Source organism: Salmo salar, chromosome 22, assembly GCF_965601325.2.
Source record: "Salmo salar chromosome 22, fSalSal1, whole genome shotgun sequence".
Taxonomy (NCBI): domain Eukaryota; kingdom Metazoa; phylum Chordata; class Actinopteri; order Salmoniformes; family Salmonidae; genus Salmo; species Salmo salar.
Genome location: NC_138312.1, coordinates 46,971,417 through 46,995,328, shown reverse-complemented (window position 1 = coordinate 46,995,328; position 23,912 = coordinate 46,971,417). Strand labels below are relative to the sequence as shown.

General features: G+C 44.2%; 1 protein-coding gene and 1 pseudogene across 1 annotated transcript; one reads left to right on the top strand and one right to left on the bottom strand.

Moving 5' to 3' along the window:
* Window positions 1–278: 278 nt before the first annotated feature.
* Window positions 279–6,688, bottom strand: LOC106583588 (major intrinsically disordered Notch2-binding receptor 1). Its single transcript, XM_082967800.1, has 4 exons — window positions 4,547–6,688; window positions 4,216–4,224; window positions 2,767–2,973; window positions 279–2,365 (listed from the first exon to the last, which is right to left on the bottom strand). The coding sequence occupies exons 1-4, from the start codon at window positions 6,677–6,679 to the stop codon at window positions 2,171–2,173; spliced, it is 2,544 nt and encodes an 847-aa protein (XP_082823926.1). The 5' UTR covers window positions 6,680–6,688; the 3' UTR covers window positions 279–2,170.
* Window positions 6,689–13,409: 6,721 nt separating this feature from the next.
* LOC123729656 (stonustoxin subunit beta-like) lies at window positions 13,410–19,217 on the top strand (annotated as a pseudogene).
* The last annotated feature ends 4,695 nt before the right edge of the window (window positions 19,218–23,912 follow it).

Here is a 23,912-nt window from a genome sequence, read left to right as displayed (position 1 = left end):
CATTGATACGTTTGGGATCCAAGGGTGTGGAGAAGTTTCAGGTCATTACTATTACTGAATCCCCACAGACTGGCAGCGTTGTGCTGAGCACAACAGCTTTCCTGTGGCTCCAACACAACAACGGTAATGGATCTGCAACTAGACTCGAGGGGACCACTTCGTCGACACACATCCACTTAAGAGGAAGCAATGCTCTCAACATTCTGCGTGTGTGGGTGGGTGAGGTTCCCTGGCAATCACGTCATAGGAACTTTGGCTGTGTGTATTATACAGGCCTTGATTTTATTAATGTGATGTGCGTGCGTGTGTGTGTACATACAGTAACATGGTAGAGTGGTATCACACAAATTAGATTACACAGTGAATCCCCTATTCACAAAGTGGTTCCTGGCAGCAGAGGAATCCTTTTTCCATATCCCCAAGAACCAAAACATCAACAACAACTAAACAAACAGGCACGTCCAGGCCCGCTCATTGGGCAGGATTGGACGTCCGCCTATGGCGGCAGACTGATGAGGGCGGCATTTTCTGAGCTAACTGACCAAGATGCACCTCCAACAACAACACATAAAGCCTCACATAATCTGGCCCCAAAACAATGGCAATTTCTTTCAACCAGTAGCATATGGGCTTTTTAGGTGAACATTGATACCGTTCTGTGATAAGCAGTGCCCACTTTGTCAAAGGCAGCGGCGCAAAATATTTTGCTTGTCCATACCCAGCATGCCTCTCCGGGGTTCTGTTGGAGAGACGCATTGCTGCAGTGCTCCACCAATGTAAAACATAAATCATGTAGTAGCAGGGGCGCAACTTTGGTTTTAGAAGTGGGGGGGCCAAAATTATAATTATTGTATTGTTTTTATCCAGTCGAATAAACACTCCAAACAGCCTACCCGACCGCTCGGAGGCATCCGCATGGTCCTAAAGCACACCGTTGCCTAGTTTTATATCACATTCCAATGGTAAAACTGTGGGGAACAAAAATGCAATTTCAGAATGTGGGGGAGGCATGTCCCCCCCGTCCCCAGTGAAAGTTGCACCCCTGTGTAGCAGATATTGGATATGGTAGAAAGAGCACGTTGCCTTTTCTGTAGCCTACAGGCTGGTGATAAAATATATGACAATTTATTGACAAGGACACTTTTTACATCATGCAGGTTTCTTCAGTCAAATAGCCTAACCTAAGACACTTTTAACATCATTCAGGTTTCTCCGATCAAATAGCATAACCTAAAACAAATGTACTGTCATGTTAACAAATAACATATCCTAAAAATACGTATTTTCAACATCCGGAAAATAAGTATTTTCAACTTTCAGTAGAACCGAAAATAAACCTTACTTCAACATCAGGAAAATATGTATTTGTCAACGTCCGGAAAATATGCCTTTTCAACGTCCTGGAAAATATGTATTTTAAACGTATGGAAAATACATATCTTCACCTTTCCTTCAGACCTAAATTGAACCTAACTTCTATGTCTGGAAAATACATATTTTAGATGTCTTTTCAATGTGATTTTGCTTACTGGCACTATTCTAGTTTTGGGGGATGGCATTTTTTGGTCTTGCCTAGGGCACAGAACAGCAAGGTCCGGCCCTGCAAACAGGGGTGGCATATCTCATGAAACAAATACATTGCCTTAGCCAGCGGAAAATAGCGGAAATCCCAGATTTTACACTCTTGAAAAACCACTATGAAAACAAAAGTTGTTTTATTCAACATAACTTACTGCACCATACTGCTTAATGAGAAACAAAGGCATTCAAAGTCAGACAGTAGACCCACACAAATGCTGTGCTTTTTACAATTGAGAATTTTTTCAGTTGTGCTTGAAAGAAATGAGCCCTGTAGGGTTTGCGGGCAAAAGGATAAGGCCAAAATAGCACTCAAGGGCGTAACTGACTGTGATAACATGGGGATTCACAAAGAGTTTGCATTAGTTTAGCTTTGTCTTTTGTTATTACTCTCTCCTGAGAGAAGTGGTGCAAAAGCATGGTATATGTAGGGCATACTAGTCCCCTACATCGTTATATGAAAAAAAAATTGTTATATATATAAGATAAACACTGCATTCAGACTTCAGAATCCCTGCATCTCATCATCACTAATCAACCAATCAAGTCAGTCTTTGTTTGGTGGTTTCCTGTCTGATATCCAATCAGAGCCTCAGGAGCTCATTGTGGCGATGGGGATGACGATGACAAGGACTATTGTAATGGCTGTGAAGATGAGCGCCCCCAGCTTGCAGGCTTTGGCTCTGCGCTGGTCAGCCTCTTTGCGCCTCAGTAGTGTGTCGTAACCTGGCGTGTAGATGTCCTCCATCCAAAACTCCAGATTATTGGGGTTTAGAGACTCCTGGGCCTACGAGACAAAACATAAGGTCGCCACCACTCTATCAAGCCAGATGTTAGACAGTCAGATAGATAACTGTTCGAGTTTCTTCGTTAACAGTCTTATTCACTGGGAGTTCCATTTGAATCCCAGTGAATATACATTTTCTGAATATATGTTTTCTAAAGATTCAATGACTAATCCTGGTTTATATCATTTTAGGAGAAAGCTCTGTGAAACTTTACCGAATGCATTATGATGCAGTTATAAGCATCATCTCATAATGACCCTGACTGAATAACATCTGTTTTCAGTCTGTTGAATAAAACTGGGGGCCCATGGGCTAGATACGGCCGGCAAGCAGTTTAAATGTGGTCTGTGGTTTAATTAAAGGAAAGTGTCACCAAAAGGCCAATAAGGTCCTAATGTACCTGCAGTTCCAGAGGGGACATTCTGGCCTCTCTGTCCTCCACGGTCCAGATCGGGGCTCCTCCTCTCCCCCCAGCCAATCTGGGGTCACAGGGCAGCCCAGAGGACAACCCAGGATTGGTCAACCCGCCACCCTTCTGACGCAAGAGAGAGGAACTGAACACTGGCTCCACCAGGTGGGAGTGTTTCTGAGGGGGGAGCTTATGACTCTGGGCGGAGTTGTTTGATTGGTCCATCTGCATGGAGGGCGAGTCAGAGATGTGAAAGAGAGAATGCGAATGGATGAGAAGGAGGAAGAGAGAACAATAGAGCAAATGTAAAGGCAGAAACAAAAGTTGTAATATTGGAATAAACGTGATCAAACTGGATACACACAAGCAGACCTTCTCTTGCCTTCTTATCCTAAGTTGAAAATTACTGATTACAGTCTTAGAAAAAGTGCTATTTAGAACATAAAAGAGTTCAGCTGTCGCCATAGGAGAACCATTTGAAGAACCCTTATTGATTCCAGCTAGAACCCTTTTGGTTCCAGTTAAAACCCTTTTTGGCTCCATGTAGAACACTTTGAACAGAGGATTCTACATGGAACTCAAAAGGATTCTACTTGGAACCAAAAAGGGTTCTCCTATGGGGACAGCTGAACCCTTTTTTCGAAGAGTGTACGATGAAAGACATCCCTGCATTGAAAGTAAAAGAGCCATGGGTTATACTAATCGACTATGTATTCAACTGACCACCTAAACCACAGTCTGACCAACAGGCCAGCTAATTACATGTCTGACTCAAGTTCTGCTTTAGATTTGAGTATTAGTCTTTTCCCATCTCTGCCTAAAACCCCAAAATCCACAGAGCTTATATTTCCTTATTCTGACACACACAGGTCCAAACTAGCCTTGTGAAACCCGACCAGTGTTATAAAATACTATTAAGTAGTTTTTTTGGGGTATCTTTACTTTACTATTTATATTTTTGGCTACTTTTACTTTTACTCCACTACATTCCTAAAGAATATATGTACTTTTTACTCCATACATTTTCCCTGACACCCAGAAGTACTTGTTACATATCGAATGCTCAAGCAGGACAACAATATGGTCCAATAGATACACCTATAAATATGATGTATTGTCATCCCTACTGCCTCTTATCTGGCGGGCTTAGTAATACAGCGTTTGTAAATTATGTCTGAGTGTTGGAGTGTGCCCATTGCTGTCTGTAAATAAAAAAAACAAGAATTGTGCCATCTGGTTTGCTTAATATACAGAATTTTTGTTTTAGCACTTACTTTAACTTTTTACTTTTTTAAGTCAATTTAAAACCATATACTTTTAGACTTTTACTGAAGTAGTATTTTACTGGGTGACTCACTTTTACTTGAGTCATTTTCTATTAAGGGATCTCTACTTTTACTCTTTTACTCAAGTATGACAATTGAGTACTTTTTCCACAACTGAACCTGACTGATCTTACAATAGCTCACATTCTGTATAACTTAATGTGAAATGAAACGTGAGAAATAGCAACCAGTCTCCTTTACCAGGCTAGGCCCAAACACCAACACACGAAAATACAGAGCAGATAACAGGTTGGACCCTGAGACTGCTTTACAGCAAACACAGTTAACCTCCCGACTTAACAAAATGATCACACTCAATAACACACACATACTCAGTTACTCCCAAACGAATCCAAACATTTCCAAACAAATTGATGCGTGCATACCAACACACACACAAACACACACTGACATACAATGTTGCACTGGCGAAGGTCGTACATCACCTGCCGTTTTTTCCCGGGCTGGGCCTTGCCATCTTTACTTTTAGAGAACGACACCGTCCAATCCCGCGCAGACGAGTTGGAGACGACGCTCGGACGTTTGGAGTCTACGCCACTTTTCTCCTCAGGCTTGGAGGAGGCCAGCCGAGAGAGCACCCCTTTCTTCCCCCCTTCGGTCTCGCTCAGACCTCCGTTTGTCTCTGTCTTCCCTTGGCTGCTGCCCCACTGGTTCCAGTCCAGGCTGCCAAACGAATGCCCAGACACAGACAGGGGCTGGGGTTCTGAGGAGCCACCAGACCCAGGAGTGAGCGAATGGCTCAAGCTACCCAGGGAAGACCCACCACCGCTGGGCGGTCCCAGCCACCTACCTCCACTCCCTCCTCCCCCTCTAATGGCCTGCTCTTGTATCTTCTCATCCAGTCGCTGGAGGAAGGAGAGAACTTGGGAGATCTCAGCCTTGACCTCGGACAGCGACTCCAGGCGTCGCTCGATCTGACCCATTCTCAGGAGGAGTTTACATACGCTGGCCTTGAGGCCACCATCATCGCTGCCATCCAGGGAGTGAAAGAGCTTCTGGAGCTGGCCCAGGCGGCCGCGCCGTGCCTCTGGGGTGTCCTGGGCTGCCGAGGGGCCCACGTCGTGGGGGTGGAGGACCCCCGTGGAGCCGCACATGCTCATGTCGTCCAGGAAGCGGAAGATGGCGCTGATGTCATCCTCGCCCATCATGTCAGGGTCATCCATCGAGGTCATGAAGGACAGCCGGTCGGCGTGCACCAGGCTCCGCAGGCGCCGGGGGTCCGGCATGGTGTCGGTCTGGGTGCCCCTGCTGCAGGCCGTCAACCCCCCTCCTCCAAGTGCGGGAATGGTGTTCCCCTCCCATCCCTTTGGAGGGGACAACCCCCCACCAATGTTGTTTGTGGTGGGGCTGGGAGTGAGTCTCACCTGAAGAGAGCCCTCGGAGCCATCCAAACCCACCCCCGCTAAGCCCACCACCCTGTCATCCAGACTCAGGCTCTTGTCGGCCCACCCTGGCCTCTGGGCCCTAGGGGGTTGGAGGTGGAGGGGGGACCATTCTTGAATAGTATCCCCTGGGCCAAAGTACGTGGAGTCCTGGAGGTCGTCCAGGCTTTCATGCTTGGCCCGGCGCTCCGGCGAAGACCGACCAACAGTGGGGGAAGGATACGGGTTGGATAGCAGTTCAAAGCTGCGGTTGGAAAAAAGTTCCTGCCTCCCTCTTCGGCCTACTCCTCCTCTTGGAGTCTGAGACTCAGTACTGATGGTCACCTGGGGAACAAGTTGCGACTGGTTGTGGAAGTCCTTCTTGAAGATGTCTCTCTTCTTCACGCAGGAATGCCGCTCCGATCCCGGCTGTGATCCCGCCTGTGATCCCGGCTCTGATCCCGGCTCTGATCCGGGATCTCTGGGTGCCGAGTCTCCGCTCAGGGAATCCTTGGAGGACTCGCTGTCCGTCTCCAGGGGGAGATAGATGCTCTGCATGCCTGGGATGCTGCCGCTGCTAGCGAACAGTGGGGTGTTGTGGCGCCAGTCGAAAGACACAGCCCTGGCACGGCTCGGAGGGGATGAGGAGACAAGAGAGAGGGGATCGGGAGGGAGACTGGCGCGCTTGCGGAACGAATAATTTGATTTGGGCCAGAGCAAGCTTGAGTCGATGGGGCCTGAGATGGTCTGAGAGTCTGAAAGTGTGCGCACCCTATCACATCTGGAGAATCTCACTTCGTCAGTGATGGGCAAAGAGCTTTGCAAAGAGGGCTCTGGGGATTGGTCGATGTGAGGGGTGGGCTTTGCTTTTATTGGCTGAGCAGCCTGGGCCTCATCGGGAGCCCCACCCGTCATTTGAATGAGGTTGAATATAGTGACGATGTCAGCTGCCACGCCTATTGGGGATGTCCCCAGTCCCTTGGGGGTGACCCTGTCTCTGAAGAGGGTGGCAGGGAAACAGGGGTCGCGGCAAGCTGCGGAGAACAGCAGGCTCCTAAGCTCTGTGAGGTGCTGCAGGTCGAAGCGGGTGCTGACCATTCGACACAGGTCCTGGAAGGAGAGCCAGTGGCGCATAGCGGACAGCTCCTCCAGAATACCCAGCAGGACCAGGGGATACTCCTGTTGCAGGCTGGCCATGAGCCAATATCACCTTCATATCAACAATAAAATCAACAGGAGATGTGAGAACAATCAAAGTGGTTGGAAATAACTCATAGGATAAATACCACTCATTTATTACCACTAATTTATTACCACTTGAATACCACTGAGCCAGAGTAAAACCTCTGGAGTTTAAAGTGTGTGCTAGTGTCACGTCCTGACCCTAGTTAGATGTAATTTTCTATAGTAGAGTAGGTCAGGGCGTGACAGGGGGTGTTTTGGGTGGTTTTCTATGTTTTCTATTTCTATGTTTAGTTCTAGTTTTCTATTTCTATGTTGGAGTTTTTTTGGGATGATCTCCAATTAGAGGCAGCTGGTTCGCGTTGTCTCTAATTGGAGATCATATTTAAGTTGGGTTTTTTTCTATTGTGTTGGTGGGCAGTTGTATTCTGTTTAGTTGTGTTCTGTGTAGTCTTCAGTACCTGACAGAACTGTTGGCTGATCGTTTTCTCTTTGTTATTTTCTTTAGTGTTCTGAGTTTAATAAACAGTAATTATGAGCACTCAACATGCTGCGCCTTGGTCCCCTCTATATGACAGCCGTTACAGCTAGCCTAAAGAACTTATTAGTAGAATATTATTTATCATGTATCAAAATAACAAGAAATCACAATCTATAGCTAATTAATGAAGCATACACCCTCTTGCAATTTTATTTAATTCAAACCAAAAATATGTGGACCCTGGTGTTTTACGTCAGTGATGTAAAATTATCTATCTCACTGAGAGTCACACTTTACAGCAGGTGACCTTAATTTGAGCCTTAAAATAACTGACCAGATGATATGACGAGGAGATGCTGCATAGCCTATAATATACTGTACACCAGTTAACTCGAAATGAACCAGAAAAAAAATGTAGGCTAAATGAAAAGCCAAACTTAAATAGCATAGTTTTAAAAGACATCTTAATAAACAAATATAATAGCACATATGACATACATTAATTTGAAAATGTAGTCGTTTTTAAGTCATCTCAGAAGCACTAAAAGTTTAGCAATTGGGAGAGCAGAATCAAAAACAGTCATGGAGTCAATCCAGTCTGTGTCAATTAATAATGCATCCCATGAGAACATGAAATAATCTTCACTTGTGCTTGTTGAAAATGTTGAAAAGCCTTTAAAGTAGGCTAGCCTATTTAGAAACAATATTTGATCAACAGTCAGGTTTTAAATAACAGTTACACAAAGTAGGAGACTTAGCTAGCCTACCTGTTATCTCTGGGCAGAGAATAGTTGAATTTCAACAGCAGCACCTCCGTTAGAATAACAGCACTGGCTTTGAGAATCGCAAAACGACCTCAGGTAGCATATTGTCTGCAGATTAATAAAAGGACAATATTCCTTTGGAAAGAAAGATCCAATGCACTGCACAGTTAATTCTCATCTGCCTGGATGAGCTCTGTTAAAACGGGTATCTACAGACCAGGCTGAGAGTAGAAAATTAGAAACCAGGTCATCCTCTCACTAGTCCCTAAGTCCCCAGAGGAGCCTCAAAAAAGCAACCATTCAACTAAGTATGATCTCCCCGAATAGAATAGCTTTATGACACCTGAAATGTCAACACAAACTAGAGGCTACATGTAGGCTAATCATATTAATCATACACTAGCCTAAAATAAAGGTTGGCACAATATATCTCTGTGTGTGATGGAGTGTGGGAGTGTTTCTTTTAGGCTGTCAGATGACAAAAGTGTGTTTGAGTGTGTAAAGGAGAAAACAGATTAAAAATGTATGATTTCATAATTCAGACTCCTCAACAACATCTAGCTTGGCGTGGACGACCTGATCACAGACACACACACGCACGCACGCACGCACGCACGCACGCACGCACGCACACACACACACACACACACACACACACACACACACACACACACACACACACACACACACACACACACACACACACACACACACACACAGAGAGAGACACACAGAGACACACACACCAGCCAGTTCTCCTCGTGGATCTGTCATCATTAGCAAACATTAGTATCCATAAAGGCCAATACTTAAAACCCCATTAGACTGAGAGGAGAGGAAAGCTTTCAGCTTCTACATCTCTGTCAGTTTCACCCGTCAGCCATATAGGAATAAATCTATTATATACCGAGGATGGAATCCCTTTCGATCCATAAAATGAGTGGATGGTACAGGAAAGCGCTTTTATATAAGATTTTATTCTACAGTACATAAATTATGATGTTTTTGCCTAGAAATAACATGATAGTAGCAGGTAATTTCTGGCAATTGTTTGTACAATGTTTGAAGAAAATTATAATATACTGTGTAATTACCTTAATAGTTAACAACCATCTCTTCATCAAACTGTGTAATTACCTTAATAGTTAATAATCGTCTCTTCATCATACTGTGTCATTTACTTAATAGTTAATTATCGTCTTTCATCACACTGTGTAATTAACTTAATATTTAATAATCCTCTCTTCATCATACTGTGTAATTCACTTAATAGGTAATAATCCTCTCTTCATCATACTGTGTAATTAACTTAATAGTTAATAATCCTCTCTTCATCTCTTTGGGACACAAGGCCACAATGAGCTCTGTCCAACAGATCTCTCTCCAACAGATATCTTACCATGGTGTTATTGAGTAATTTCACATATAGATACTGTGAAATAATGTTGCAACACCCTCAATAGTAAAGAACTATAAACTATCTCTAACCACTGCTACAAGGTAATTACTGTATTGTAATGGATGACTTTAATTTACAGTTCTATTATCATTGAGTTTTCTAGTAAGTTTACATGTAGATACTCCAGTCAAGTCAGCCACCAACTGCTTTATTAGATGTCAGTCCTAGTGAGTTACACATTGTGAGCCGACATTACAATTCATCCACCAGAATCAGCTAAGAGCCTTTACAGTTTGCCCAGATTTCCTTGCAAGGATGGTGTGGTGGTGCATAGTGGGCAATACAGAGTTAGAGTTAGAAAAATGTGCCACTCCACAAAATCTCTCTCTATCTCGATCTCTCTCAGAACCAGGAAGTCCCCCTAGTGTGTGACCCAAATGCAGGAATGGGGGGTCTGAAAGAGGGGGATGTTGACATGATGGATGTTGACATGACAACTTTGGATGAAATGCAGGCTGAGGAGTTTGGAGATTCTTCTGGGGTGGTTGAGGCTCATTTACAGTGGGCGTGGGGTCCCAGGTAGTGAGAGAGCAGGGTTTGGGATACATGTTTCCCAGTTTCAGATACACCAGGGTAAGCAGCTGTCTGATGGACTTTCAGTCTTTTCTGATTAAATGCTATCACAAATATGGGCTCTGTAGTGGGTGGAAGAAGTGGGGCCTGACAGGGTAATTTTGTGTTCAGAGTCTGCCACTCTCCTGGTTGTACTGAGCGAATGGAAGTCTAGGGCACGTCCAAAGATTTGTTAATCGAGCTACTGTTGGCACTTTATGGGGTGGGGCAGAAAGGATGAGTAAGGTATGTTTTCTGTGAGTCCCAGCCCATGTAGGGGTTAGGGGGAAATGAAGCAGCAGATAAGAAAGCTAAGGCAGCTCTGAAGAGGGAGGAGGTAGATGTGGTGGTCCCGTTAGGGAGAATGGAATGTAAGCGCATCATAGCAAAGGGGATGATTCAGAAGTGGTAACGTGAGTGGGAGAGAAAGGAGAACGGAGGATTGTTTTTCTCTATCCAGAACTCTGTGAGGAAGGTCAGTGGGTACCTGGGGAGTGAAAGGAGATGGGGTTCCTGTTAACAAGGCTGAGGTTAGGTCATTGTGGATTGGGAGGTGGGTTAGCTTTAGTAGGGAAACATCCAGATGGGAAGTGTGAGAAATGTTGGGAGGTGGAGTCTGTACAGCATGTCCTGCTATAATGCAGGTGGTATAAAGAGAATAGGAGGGAATTGTACTGTGAGCTGGCTACAATTTCACTAGAAACTCTCTTGGGTTCATTATGACCGGCAGTGCGAAATAGCTTGACAGCTTTTGTCTTTTCTCTGTACCACTGGTCTGCACTTAGTGGTGTGAGGCTGGAATATGAGATATATAAATGTATAATACCTACGCCAACCTGTGAAAGGCAGCAATGCATCGGAAAGTTACAAGAAGAAGACAAGAAGTACCTCCTACAAACTTTCTTCAGTTTCTGAGAAAATAAAACTGATCTGAGTCGCTGAGTTGTCTGTCTGTGTGAGAGTGAACAACAACAGTCCAAATGGCACAACAGAGAGTTCTGCTGGACCAGGACCAGTTCTGTTGTTCTGTCTGTCTGGATCTATTGAATGAGCTGGTTACAATTCACTGTGGACACAGTTACTGTAGGAGCTGTATTGAAGGCTGCTGAGATCAGGATGATGACAATTGCACACAGACCTTCAATCCAAGGTCTGCTCTGAGGAAAAATAACATTTTGGCTGAGGTGGTGGAAAAACTGAAGAAGACAGGACTTCAGGCTTCTCCTGCTCTGTACTATGCTGGACCTGAGATGTGGCATGTGATTTCTGCACTGGGACCAGAAAGCAGAAAGCCCTCATGTCCTGTCTGGTATGTCTGGTGACTACTGTGAGACTCACCTCCAGCCTCACTGTGATATTCCTGGACTAAAGAAACACAATCTGGTCAAAGCCACCGCACATCAACAGGAGAAGATCTTCTCTCGTCATGACAAACTGCTGGATATTTACTGCCGTACCGATCAGCAGTGGGTTTGTTATATTTGTACAATGGATGAACATAAAGGCCATGATCAAATCAAATCAAATGTATTTATATAGCCCTTCTTACATCAGCTGATATCTCAAAGTGCTGTACAGAAACCCAGCCTAAAACCCCAAACAGCAAGCAATGCAGGTGTAGAACCACTGTGGCTAGGAAGAACTCCCTAGAAAGGCCAAAACCTAGGAAGAAACCTAGAGAGGAATCAGGCTATGAGGGGTGGCCAGTCCTCTTCTGGCTGTGCCGGGTGGAGATTATAACAGAACATGGCCAAGATGTTCAAATGTTCATAAATGATGGTCAAATAATAATAATCACAGTAGTTGTCGAGGGTGCAACAGGTCAGTACCACAGGAGTAAATGTCAGTTGGCTTTTCATAGCCGATCATTGAGAGTATCTATAACGCTCCTGCTGTCTCTAGAGAGTTGAAAACAGCAGGTCTGGGACAGGTAGCACGTCCGGTGAACAGGTCAGGGTTCCATAGCCGCAGGCAGAACAGTTGAAACTGGAGCAGCAGCACGGCCAGGTAGACTGGGGACAGCAAGGAGTCATCATGCCAGGTAGTCCTGAGGCATGGTCCTAGGGCTCAGGTCCCCCGAGAGAGAAAGAAAGAATTAGAGAGAGCATACTTAAATTCACACAGGACACTGGAGAAATGCTCCAGATATAACAGACTGACCCTAGCCCCCCGACACATAAACATAAACTACTGCAGCATAAATAATGATGCAGTGTCAGCTGCAGCAGAGAGGACTGAGAAACAGGTAAGGTGACTTTGAACGTGGCACCGTCAAAGGATGCCACCTTTCCAACCAAACAGTATAGCAAATTTCTGTAAGGCAAAAAAACTGTAAGTGCTGTTATTGTGAAGTGGAAGCTTCTAGGAGCAACAACAAATGGTCAATCCGCGAAATGGTAGGCCACACAATCTCACAGAACGGGACCGCTGAGTGCTGAAGCGCGTAGCGTGTAAATATTGTATGTCCTCGGTTGCAACACTCACTACCGAGTTCCAAATTGCTTCTGGAAGCAACGTCAGCACAATAACTGTTCATTGGGAGCTTCATGAAATGGGTTTCCATGGCCGAGCAGCTGCACACAAGCCTAAGATCACCATGCGCAATGCCAAGCGTTGGCTGGAGTGGTGTAAAGCTCGACACCATTGGACTCTGGAGCAGTGGAAACGTGTTCTCTGGTAGTCCAACAGACTAATCTGGGTTTGACAGATGCCAGGAGAACTCTACCTGCCCTAATCCGTAGTAACAACTATAAAGTTTGGTGGAGGAGGAATAATGGTCTGGAGCTGTTTTTCAAGGTTCGGGCTAGGCCCCTTAGTTCCAGTGGATGGATATCTTAACGCTACAGCATAAAATGACATTCTAGACAATTCTATGCTTCCAACTTTGTGGCAACAGTTTGGGGAAGGCCCTTTCCTGTTTCAGCATGACTATGCTCCCGTGCACAAAGCAGTCCATACAGAAATGGTTTGTCGAGATCGGTGTGGAAGAACTTGAATGGCCTGCAAAGATCTCTGACCTCAACCCCATCGAACACCTTTGGGATGAATTGGAACGCAGACTGCGAGCCAGGCCTAATCACCCAACATCAGTGCCTGACCTCACTAATGCTCTTGTGGCTGAATGAAAGCAAGTCCCTGCAGCAATGTTCCAACATCTAGTGGAAAGCCTTGCCAGAAGAGTGGAAGCTGTTATAGCAACAAAGGAGAGACCAACACCATATGAATGCCCATGATTTTAAAATGAGATGTTTGACGAGCAGGTGACACCCTAATCCTATCCAAAAGTCAGTCTAAGCTCCCTGATACATGTACTGTACAAACAATAATCATTCAACTATTAACAGAGATAATATATATTTTTTAAGGAACTTCCATAACATTTGAATCCCTACCCTCTATGGGCCTTAAATCACTTTACTATACTATTGAACTATTTATCAAATATTGTGATATCTCGATGAAGACTGCTGTCCACTGAGGTACCTGGACATGAGTCAGCAGAAGATCCAGCAGAGAGTCCAGGAGAGAGTAAATGTGCTGAAGGAGCTCCAACAGGCTGTGAAATCTCTCAAGATGAGTATTATTGATCAGAGGAGACATTTCCACTTCTCTCCTCCAGTCAGCCGATGAGAGAGCCACTCTCCAATCCCGTTGAGCCCCAATGTGGGGAACAGGGTCCTATTGGCGCCCAGTTAACAGTGGGGCCAATAGGGGTCAGTGGGGTCTTCTCTCTCTCTCTCTGTCCTAACAACGCTCTGTACAGGCAGCAGTGGAGGACAGTGAGAGGATATTTACTGATCTGATCCACTCCATTGAGAGAAGGCGCTTTGAGGTGAAGGATCTGATCAGAGTCCAAGAGAAATTGTGCTGAGGGACACCTGGAGCAACTGGAGCAGGAGATAGCTGAGGTGGAGAAGCGCTGAGCTGGAGCAGCTCTCAAACACAGGGGATCACATCCATTTCCTCCAGGTAACTAGAATGCCTTGATACAGGTGATATGGAAAGAATAGAATAGATACTTTACTGTCCATTCTGTGAGAAACTCTCTCAAGGACAATGGCAGGAGACCAGCAGCTGCCAGATTGAGTTTTTTTCTCCCTCTCCCTCTCTCTCTCTAGAGTTATCAGTCTCTCTCCAGCCCCAGTATATCTTCAGACTTACCCAGCATCGTTGTCCATTGTCACGTCCTGACCAGCAGATGGAGCTGTTGTTGTAGTTTTGGGGTCAGGACGTGGCAGTCTTGTGTTCTGTGTTGGTCTTGTGGCTCCTAATCAGGAACAGCTGGGGATCGTTGTTCCTGATTGGGAGTCATATATGTAGGAGTATGTTTGTCACTTGGGTTTGTGGGTAGTTGTTTTTACACTGCGTGTATAGCCTGTAAAACTGCTACTGTTGTCACCGTCATTGTTTTTTCAAGTGGATGCTTTACTCTTTTTTTGGTAATAAAATAACCATGAGTATTCACATACCTGCTGCGCCTTGGTCCATTCATGAAGACAACCGTTACATCCATCCTCTTTCACATTGAAGATGTGACTGAGGCTGTTGCTGAGCCGAAAAATAAACTACAAGGATTCATTAAAGGATATATCCTATAGAGGTGGGTTGAAAATAATACTAAAACAAATTGTGAAACACTTTAGACCAATGAGGTCTTATAGCCATTGCTTTACATATGTGTAATATGATCATAGCATTCTCTCTGTGAATGTGTTTGTGTCTGCAGTGAATACAGTGGATGTTCTACTGCCTCCAAAGCCAAAGACCAGAGAACAGTTCTTATAATGTGAGTGTCTTTATCTTGAAGTAACTTAATCTCTTTTTATTGACACTCCTCATAAACCATAAGATAGAAATATATAGCCAAATACTAGTTAGACACAGTATCTGACTCTTGGTATCGCTCTGATTTGATCTATAATCAAAGAGGGTAGATAGAACAATAAGTTAAGTCAGATACTCTAACTCCTCTCATTGGTCTCTGCTCTTTTTCTAGATTCATGTCAGCTCACATTGGACCCAAACACAGCACACACATACCTCGCTTTGTCTGAGGGGAACAGAAAGTTGACAAATACAGAATTAAACCAATTCCATCCTTTCCATGCAGACAGATTCACCAGCTTTTTCCAGGTTCTGTGTAGAGAGGGTCTGCCTGGAGGGTGTTACTGGGAGGTGGAGAGGAGTGAAGGGCAGATTTATACAGCCGTCTTATCTAAAGACATCATCAGAATATCAAATCAAATCAAATTTATTTATATAGCCCTTCGTACATCAGCTGATATCTCAAAGTGCTGTACAGAAACCCAGCCTAAAACCCCAAACAGCAAGCAATGCATGTGAAAGAAGCACGGTGGCTAGGAAAAACTCCCTAGGAAAAACTCCCTAGAAAGGCCAAAAACCTAGGAAGAAACCTAGAAAGGAACCAGGCTATGAGGGGTGGCCAGTCCTCTTCTGGCTGTGCAGGGTGGATATTATAACAGAACATGGTCAAGATGTTAAAATGTTCATAAATGACCAACATGGTCAAATAATAATAATCATAGTAGTTGTCGAGGGTGCAACAAGCACGTCCGGTGAACAGGTCAGGGTTCCATAGCCGCAGGCAGAACAGTTGAAACTGGAGCAGCAGCACGGCCAGGTGGACTGGGGACAGCAAGGAGTCATCATACCAGGTAGTCCTGAGGCATGGTCCTAGGGCTCAGGTCCTCCGAGAGAAAGACAGAAAGAGAGAAAGAGAGAATTAGAGAGAGCATATTTAAATTCACACAGGACACCGGATAAGACAAGAGAAATACTCCAGATGTAACAGACTGACCCTAGCCCCCCGACACATACACTACTGCAGCATAAATACTGGAGGCTGAGACAGGAGGGATCAGAAGACACTGTGGCCCCATCCGATGATACCCCCGGACAGGGCCAAACAGGCAGGATATAACCCCACCCACTTTGCCAAAGCACAGCCCCTACACCACTAGAGGGATGTCTCCAACCACCAACTTACCGTCCTAAGACAAGGCCGAGTATAGCCCACAACGATCTCCACCATGGCACAACCCAAGGGGGGGCGCCAACCCAGACATGAAGACCACGTCAGTGACTCAACCCACTCAAGTGACGCACCCCTCCCATGGACGGCATGGAAGAACACCAGTAAGCCAGTGACTCAGCCCCTGTAAAAGGGTTAGAGGCAGAGAATCCCAGTGGAAAGAGGGGAACCGGCAAGGCAGAGACAGCAAGGGTGGTTCGTTGCTCCAGCCTTTCCATTCACCTTCACACTCCTGGGCCAGACTATACTTAATCATAGGACCTACTGAAGAGATAAGTCTCCAGTAAAGACTTAAAGGTTGAGATTGGTAGGTAGACCATTCCATAAAAATGGAGCTCTATAGGAGAAAGCCCTACCTCCAGCCGTTTGCTTAGAAATTCTAGGGACAATTAGGAGGCCTGCGTCTTGTGACCGTAGCGTACGTGTAGGTATGTACAGCAGGACCAAATCGGAAAGATAGGTAGGAGCAAGCCCATGTAATGCTTTGTAGGTTAGCAGTAAAACCTTGAAATCAGCCCTTGCCTTAACAGGAAGCCAGTGTAGGGAGGCTAGCACTGGAGTAATATGATCAATTTTTTTTGGTTCTAGTCAGGATTCTAGCAGCCGTATTTAGCACTAACTGAAGTTTGTTTAGTGCTTTATCCGGATAGCCGGAAAGTAGAGCATTGCAGTAGTCCAGCCTAGAAGTAACAAAAGCATGGATTAATTTTTCTGCGTCATTGTTGGACAGAAAGTTTCTGATTTTTGCAATGTTACGTAGATGGAAAAAAGCTGTCCTTGAAACAGTCTTGATATGTTCTTCAAAAGAGAGATCAGGGTCCAGAGTAACGCCGAGGTCCTTCACAGTTTTATTTGAGACGACTGTACAACCATCCAGATTAATTGTCAGATTCAACAGAAGATCTCTTTGTTTCTTGGGACCTAGAACAAGCATCTCTGTTTTGTCCGAGTTTAAAAGTAGAAAGTTTGCAGCCATCCACTTCTTTATGTCTGAAACACAGGCTTCTAGCGAGGGCAATTTTGGGGCTTCACCATGTTTCATTGAAATGTACAGCTGTGTGTCGTCCGCATAGCAGTGAAATTTAACATTATGTTTTCGAATGACATCCCCAAGAGGTAAAATATATAGTGAAAACAATAGTGGTCCTAAAACGGAACCTTGAGGAACACCGAAATTTACAATTGATTTGTCAGAGGACAAACCATTCACAGAGACAAACTGATATCTTTCCGACAGATAAGACTTAAACCAGGCCAGAACTTGTCCATGTAGACCAATTTGGGTTTCCAATCTCTCCAAAAGAATGTGGTGATCGATGGTATCAAAAGCGGCACTAAGATCTAGGAGCACGAGGACAGATGCAGAGCCTCGGTCTGACGTCATTAAAAGGTCATTTACCACCTTCACAAGTGCAGTCTCAGTGCTATGATGGGGTCTAAAACCAGACTGAAGCGTTTCGTATACATTGTTTGTCTTCAGGAAGGCAGTGAGTTGCTGTGCAACAGCTTTTTCTAAAATTTTTGAGAGGAATGGAAGATTCGATATAGGCCGATAGTTTTTTATAATTTCTGGATCAAGATTCGGCTTTTTCAAGAGAGGCTTTATTACTGCCACTTTTAATGAGCTTGGTACACATCCGGTGGATAGAGAGCCGTTTATTATGTTCAACATAGGAGGGCCAAGCACAGGAAGCAGCTCTTTCAGTAGTTTAGTTGGAATAGGGTCCAGTATGCAGCTTGAGGGTTTGGAGGCCATGATTATTTTCATCATTGTGTCAAGAGATATAGTACTAAAACACTTTAGTATCTCCCTTGATCCTAGGTCCTGGCAGAGTTGTGTAGACTCAGGACAATGGAGCTTTGGAGGAATACCCAGATTTAAAGAGGAGTCCGTAATTTGCTTTCTAATGATCATGATCTTTTCCTCAAAGAAGTTCATAAATTTATTACTGCTGAAGTGAAAGCCATCCTCCATTTGCGAAGTCTGCTTTTTAGTTAGCTTTGCGACAGTATCAAAAAGAAATTTCGGATTGTTCTTATTTTCCTCAATTAAGTTGGAAAAATAGGATGATCGAGCAGCATTGAGGGCTCTTCGATACTGCACGGTACTGTCTTTCCAAGCTAGTCGGAAGACTTCCAGTTTGGTGTGGCGCCACTTCCGTTCCAATTTTCTGGAAGCTTGCTTCAGAGCTCGTGTATTTTCTGTATACCAGGGAGCTAGTTTCTTATGACAGATGTTGTTAATTTTTAGGGGTGCTACTGCATCTAGGGTATTGCGCAAGGTTAAATTGAGTTCCTCGGTTAGGTGGTTAACTGATTTTTGTCCTCTGACGTCCTTGGGTAGGCAGAGGGAGTCTGGAAGGGCATCAAGGAATCTTTGGGTTGTCTGAGAATTTATAGCACGACTTTTAATGCTCCTTGGTTGGGGTCTGAGCAGATTATTTGTTGCGATTGCAAACGCAATAAAATGGTGGTCCGATAATCCAGGATTATGAGGAAAAACATTAAGATCCACAACATTTATTCCGTGGGACAAAACTAGGTCCAGAGTATGACTGTGGCAGTGAGTAGGTCCAGAGACATGTTGGACAAAACCCACTGAGTCGATGATGGCTCCGAAAGCCTTTTGGAGTGGGTCTGTGGACTTTTCCATGTGAATGTTAAAGTCACCAAAAAATTAGAATATTATCTGCTATGACTACAAGATCCGATAGGAATTCAGGGAACTCAGTGAGGAACACTGCATATGGCCCAGGAGGCCTGTAAACAGTAGCTATAAAAAGTGAGTGAGTAGGCTGCATAGATTTCATGACTAGAAGCTCAAAAGACGAAAACATCATTGTTTTTTTTTTTGTAAATTGAAATTTGCTATCGTAAATGTTAGCAACACCTCCGCCTTTGCCGGATGCACGGAATAGCAGGTGATGACAGTAAATTGATGACAGTAAATTTCGGAAACAATGACAAATCCTGGATCCTTATATTACTCTAGTGGTAGTTATAGTTTCAGACACAATAATATTGTGACTAAAGTATCACGCCCTCAGTTCTCCAGAGTAGGAGTGTACCTGGATCACAAGGCAGGTACTCTGTCCTTCTACAGTGTCTCTGACACAATGACCCTCCTCCACAGAGTCCAGACCACATTCACTCAGTCCCTTTATCCTGGGTTCAGGCTTTTTGAAAGCAACACTACTGCTGAGCTTTGTAACCTGATAGTAGTGTCAATCCCCATGCAATCGTGATGCTTTATTATGTTTTCCTGTAGACCTATTTATTCAAGTGATTTTGTCTTCAGTGTAGATACTGGGTAATAATGTCACAACACCCTCAATAGTACAGAACTATACTTAAAGGGGCAGTCTGTAATTTGATTGTTTTGGGATGGGGCTGAAGAAATGTAACCAGTGAAATGCATAGACATACTGCTATTAGACGTCTGTCCTCGTGACTTTGACACTCTGGATCCCTTAGTGGTGCTGTGACTATAGTGCATGCAATTCGTGTGAAGTAACTGTGAAGTCACATTAGATTGCAGTTGACTGCTCTCATTGTATTTTGGTCACCTATGTCAAAGTAAGCACTTGATGGTTGATTATTAAATAGGTTGGTTGATTATGAAAAAGTGTATATTTCAGTCTTACTAACCCCTAGACCACAATAAAGAGACTAACCATCTGCACAAATGCAAAAAATCTGAGGATCAGAAAACCAGTCAGTATCTGGTGTGACCACCATTTGCCTCATGCAGCATGGCATATCTCCATCGCATAGATCAGGCTGTTGATTGTGTCCTGTGAAATGTTGTTCCACTCCTCTTCAATGGCTGTACAAAGTTGCTGGACATTGGCGGGAACTGGAGAACTCTGTCGTACTCGTCGATCCAGAGCATCCCAAACATGCTCAATGGGTGACATGTCTGGTGAGTATGCAGGCCATGGAAAAACTGGAAAATGTTCTGCTTCCAGAAATTATGTACACATCCTTGCGACATGGGGCCGTGCAATAACATGCTGAAACATGAGGTGATGAATGGCACGACAATGTGCCTCAGGATCTCATCACAGTATCTCTGTGCATTCAAATTGCCATCAATAAAATGGACTTGGGTTCGTTGTCCGTAGTTTATGCATGCCCATACCATAACCCTACCGCCATCATGGGCCACTCTGTTCACAATGTTGACATCAGCAAACCGCTCGCTCACACGACGCCATACACGCTATCTGCCATCTGCTTGGTACAGTTGAAACCAGGATTCTTCTTTGAAGTGTACAATTCTCCAGCATGCCATTGGTCATTGAAAGGGAGCATTTGCCCACTGAAGTCGGTTACGATGCCGAACTGCAGTCAGGTCAAGACCCTGGTGATGACGACGAGCACGGAGATGAGCTTCCCTGAGATGGTTTCTGACAGTTTGTGCAAACCCAGTCCGGGTGGCTGGTCTCAGATTGATCCCACAGGTGAAGAAGCCGGATGTGGAGGTCCTGGGCTGGTGTGGTTATATGTGGACATACTGCCAAATTCTCTAAAACGAAGTTGGAGGTGGCTTATGTTAGAGAAATCAACATTCAATTCTCTGGCAACAGCTCTGGTGGACATTTCTGCAGTCAGCCTGGCAGTTGCAAGCTCCCTCAAAACTTTTGTGGCATTGTGTTGTGTGACAAAACTGCACCTTTTAGAGTGGCCTTTTATTGTCCCCAGCACAAGGTGCACCTGTGTAATGATCATGCTGTTCAATCAGCTTATTGATATGCCACACCTGTCAGACGGATGGAATATCTTTGCAAAGGAAAAATGCTCACTAACGAGTGTAAATACATTTGTGCACACATTTGAGAGAAATAAGCTTTTTTGTGCATATGAAATATTTCTGGGATCTTTTATTTCAGCTCATGAAACACAGGACCAACACTTTACATTTATATTTGTGTTCAGTGTATATGCAGTGATACAGATCAAGTAATATACAGTTATTTTTTTCTGTTTTATTTACATGCACCAGAAAATGACAGCATTACATTTGGGATGATTAAAAAAAAGATTTTACATAAAGAGGTTTAAAAAGGGTTATATTACACGTGAAAACAGCGAAAATGCCAAGGTACAACCCCCCCCCCCCCATCACAGAGCTACACTTTCAGGTATTAATTAAACATTGTTGTGTTCCAATTGTCTAGTGTTGGATTGGTGAGCAGAGTTTCACGCTCCCGCCTCTTCCAGAATGTTGGATTCAATGTCGGACTCTCCTCCTCTGTAAAAATGTGACATTGATAATGCAATTAGTACTCACAAACAGTATCATAAAATAAAGAAGAAAACTGTGTGGTAGCTTCTACTTTTATAGTGCAGTGTAGTGTAGTATAGCATGCTGTAAGTCCTTGCCTATGATGTCATCTTCAGTGTCAAGCTCTTTGCAGGATAGTGGGATCCGGGCTAAGGCAGACAGTTTAGCTATAAAGACCTCTTCTGCCTCCTGATGGAGCAAACACAAAAATGCATTATGCAACTGTTGGTAAGGCTGCTAATTTACTGTTTTTTTCATAAATAGTTTGTTAACCATTAGTAAACTATATATCATTCTTCAAATAAAATGTTTGCCAACTCTTATGAACATTCTCTGCTTTCACATCTAAATGATCATAATCAAGAACCACAATGTCATTCAGGTTGTATAGAGTGGTTCTTACCTGTAACTGTCCTTTGAATTTCTCCATGTTTTTTTGCTGGGATAACTTCCTGCTCTCAAAGTTTCACACGCAACTTCCAGCTCCAAGTCATACTGTTCCAACATCCTCTTCTTCTGCAGTTCAACTCTATACAAGTATTGTTTGTAGTGTACAATGAAAAAGAGTGAGCCTTTCTCTGTATAATATATTCACAGTATCAGACCTGGATTCAAGTAATATTTGTTTTATTTAGCTTTTTTATGTGAACTTTAGCTGCACTTGATTGAGGTTGCCTGGCTGCAATGGAACCAATGGGAATACTCCGAAAAGTGCAAACCCTGCCCATCCCAGGCAGGCTCAATCAAACAAACACTCAGAGTATTTAACAAATACTATTTGAATCCAGGTCTGTACATACAGTATTTAATCAGCACATGCTTAAAATGTAGCCAGCTCATGTTTGTTTGTTGGCATGCCAAGACATAAGAGAGAATACGAAGGAATAAAATATGTTAACAGCAATTGATTAGTAGAGAAACAGTACCTCTGGTGAAACTCAGTGGACATGGGCTTTCTCCCCCAGTTGACCAGCTCCTTCAGCAGGGCCTTGTTAATCTGAGAGCTGCTCTCTCATTGTTTCCACCCCTTTGTGACAGTGACAGCCATATTAATTTAGGCCCAAATTCAATCAATCGAAGACGCGTGAGTTACATTACATTTTGAGTTATGCATACAGTGGCCTTTTCTCAATTGCATACTCCTTGCTTCCTCGCTCCTCGTCTCCTTCTCAAAACCAATTGTAAGAGACGGTCAGAGGGGAGGGACCTCTGGCTTTTTCATCCATTGAGTTTTGAGAAGGCAACAAGGAGAAAGGACGCAAGGATTATGCAATTGAGAAAAGGCCATAGTATCTCCAGTTAGGATTTAGCCCTTACAGACAGTGCGCTTACTCTGTCTGCATGAAACGCCCCCATTCAACTCAAATAGAGTAGAGTAGAATTAAGCAATAAGATAAGACACCTTGACTTTTTCCACATTTTGTTTCTTTACAGCCTTAGTCTAAAATTGATTAAATAAAAAACATCCTCAGCAATCTACACATAATACCCCATAATGACAAAGCGAAAACAGGTTTTTAGAAATGTTTGCAAATGTATAAAAAAATGTAAAACAGAAATACCTTATTTACATAAGTATTCAGACCCTCTGCTATGAGACTTTGAAATTGAGCTCAGGAACATCCTGTTTCCATTGATCATCCTTGAGATGTTTCAACAACTTGATTGGAGTCCACCTGTGGTAAAATCAACTGATTGGACATGATTTGGAAAGACACACGTGTCTATATAAGGTCCCACAGTTGACAGTGCACATCAGAGCAAAAACCAAGCCATGAGGTCGAAGGAATTGTCCGTAGAGCTCTGAGACAGGTTTGTGTCAAGGCACAGATCTGGGGAAGGGTACCAAAAAATGCCTGCATCATTGAAGGTCCCCAAGAACACAGTGGCCTCCATCATTCTTAAATGGAAGAAGTTTGTAACCACCAAGACTCTTCCTAGAGCTGGCAGCCTCGGCCAAACTGAGCGGTTGGGGGAGAAGGGGGTTTGTCAGGGAGGTGACCAAGAACCCGATGGTCACTCTGACAGAGCTCCAGAGTTCATCTGTGGAGATGGGAGAATCTTCCAGAAGGACAACCATCTCTGCAGCACTCCACCAATCAGGCCTTTATGGTAGAGTGGCCAGACAGGAGACACTCCTCAGTAAAAGGCACATGACAGCCTGCTTGGATTTTGCCAAAAGGCACCTAAAGTCACTCAGACCTTGAGAAACAAGATTCTCTGGTCTGATGAAACCAAGATTGACCTCTTTGGCCTGAATGCCAGGTGTCACGTCTAGAGGAAATCTAGCACAATTCCTACGGTGAAGTATGGTGGTGGCAGCATCATGCTGTGGGGATGTTTTTCAGCGGCAGAGACTGGGAGACTAGTTAGGATCGAGGCAAAGATGAATGGAGATCGTTGATGAAAATCTGCTCCAGAGCGAGCTCAGACTGGGGCGAAAGTTCACCTTTCAACCGGACAACGACTCTAAGCACACAGCCAAGACAACGCAGGAGTGGCTTCGGGACAAGTTTTTGAATGTCCTTGAGTGGCCCAGCCAGAGCCTGGACTTGAACCCGATCAAACATCTCTGGAGAGACCTGAAAATAGCTGTGCAGGGATGCTCCCCATCCAACCTGACAGAGCTTGAGAGGATCTGCAGAGAAGATTG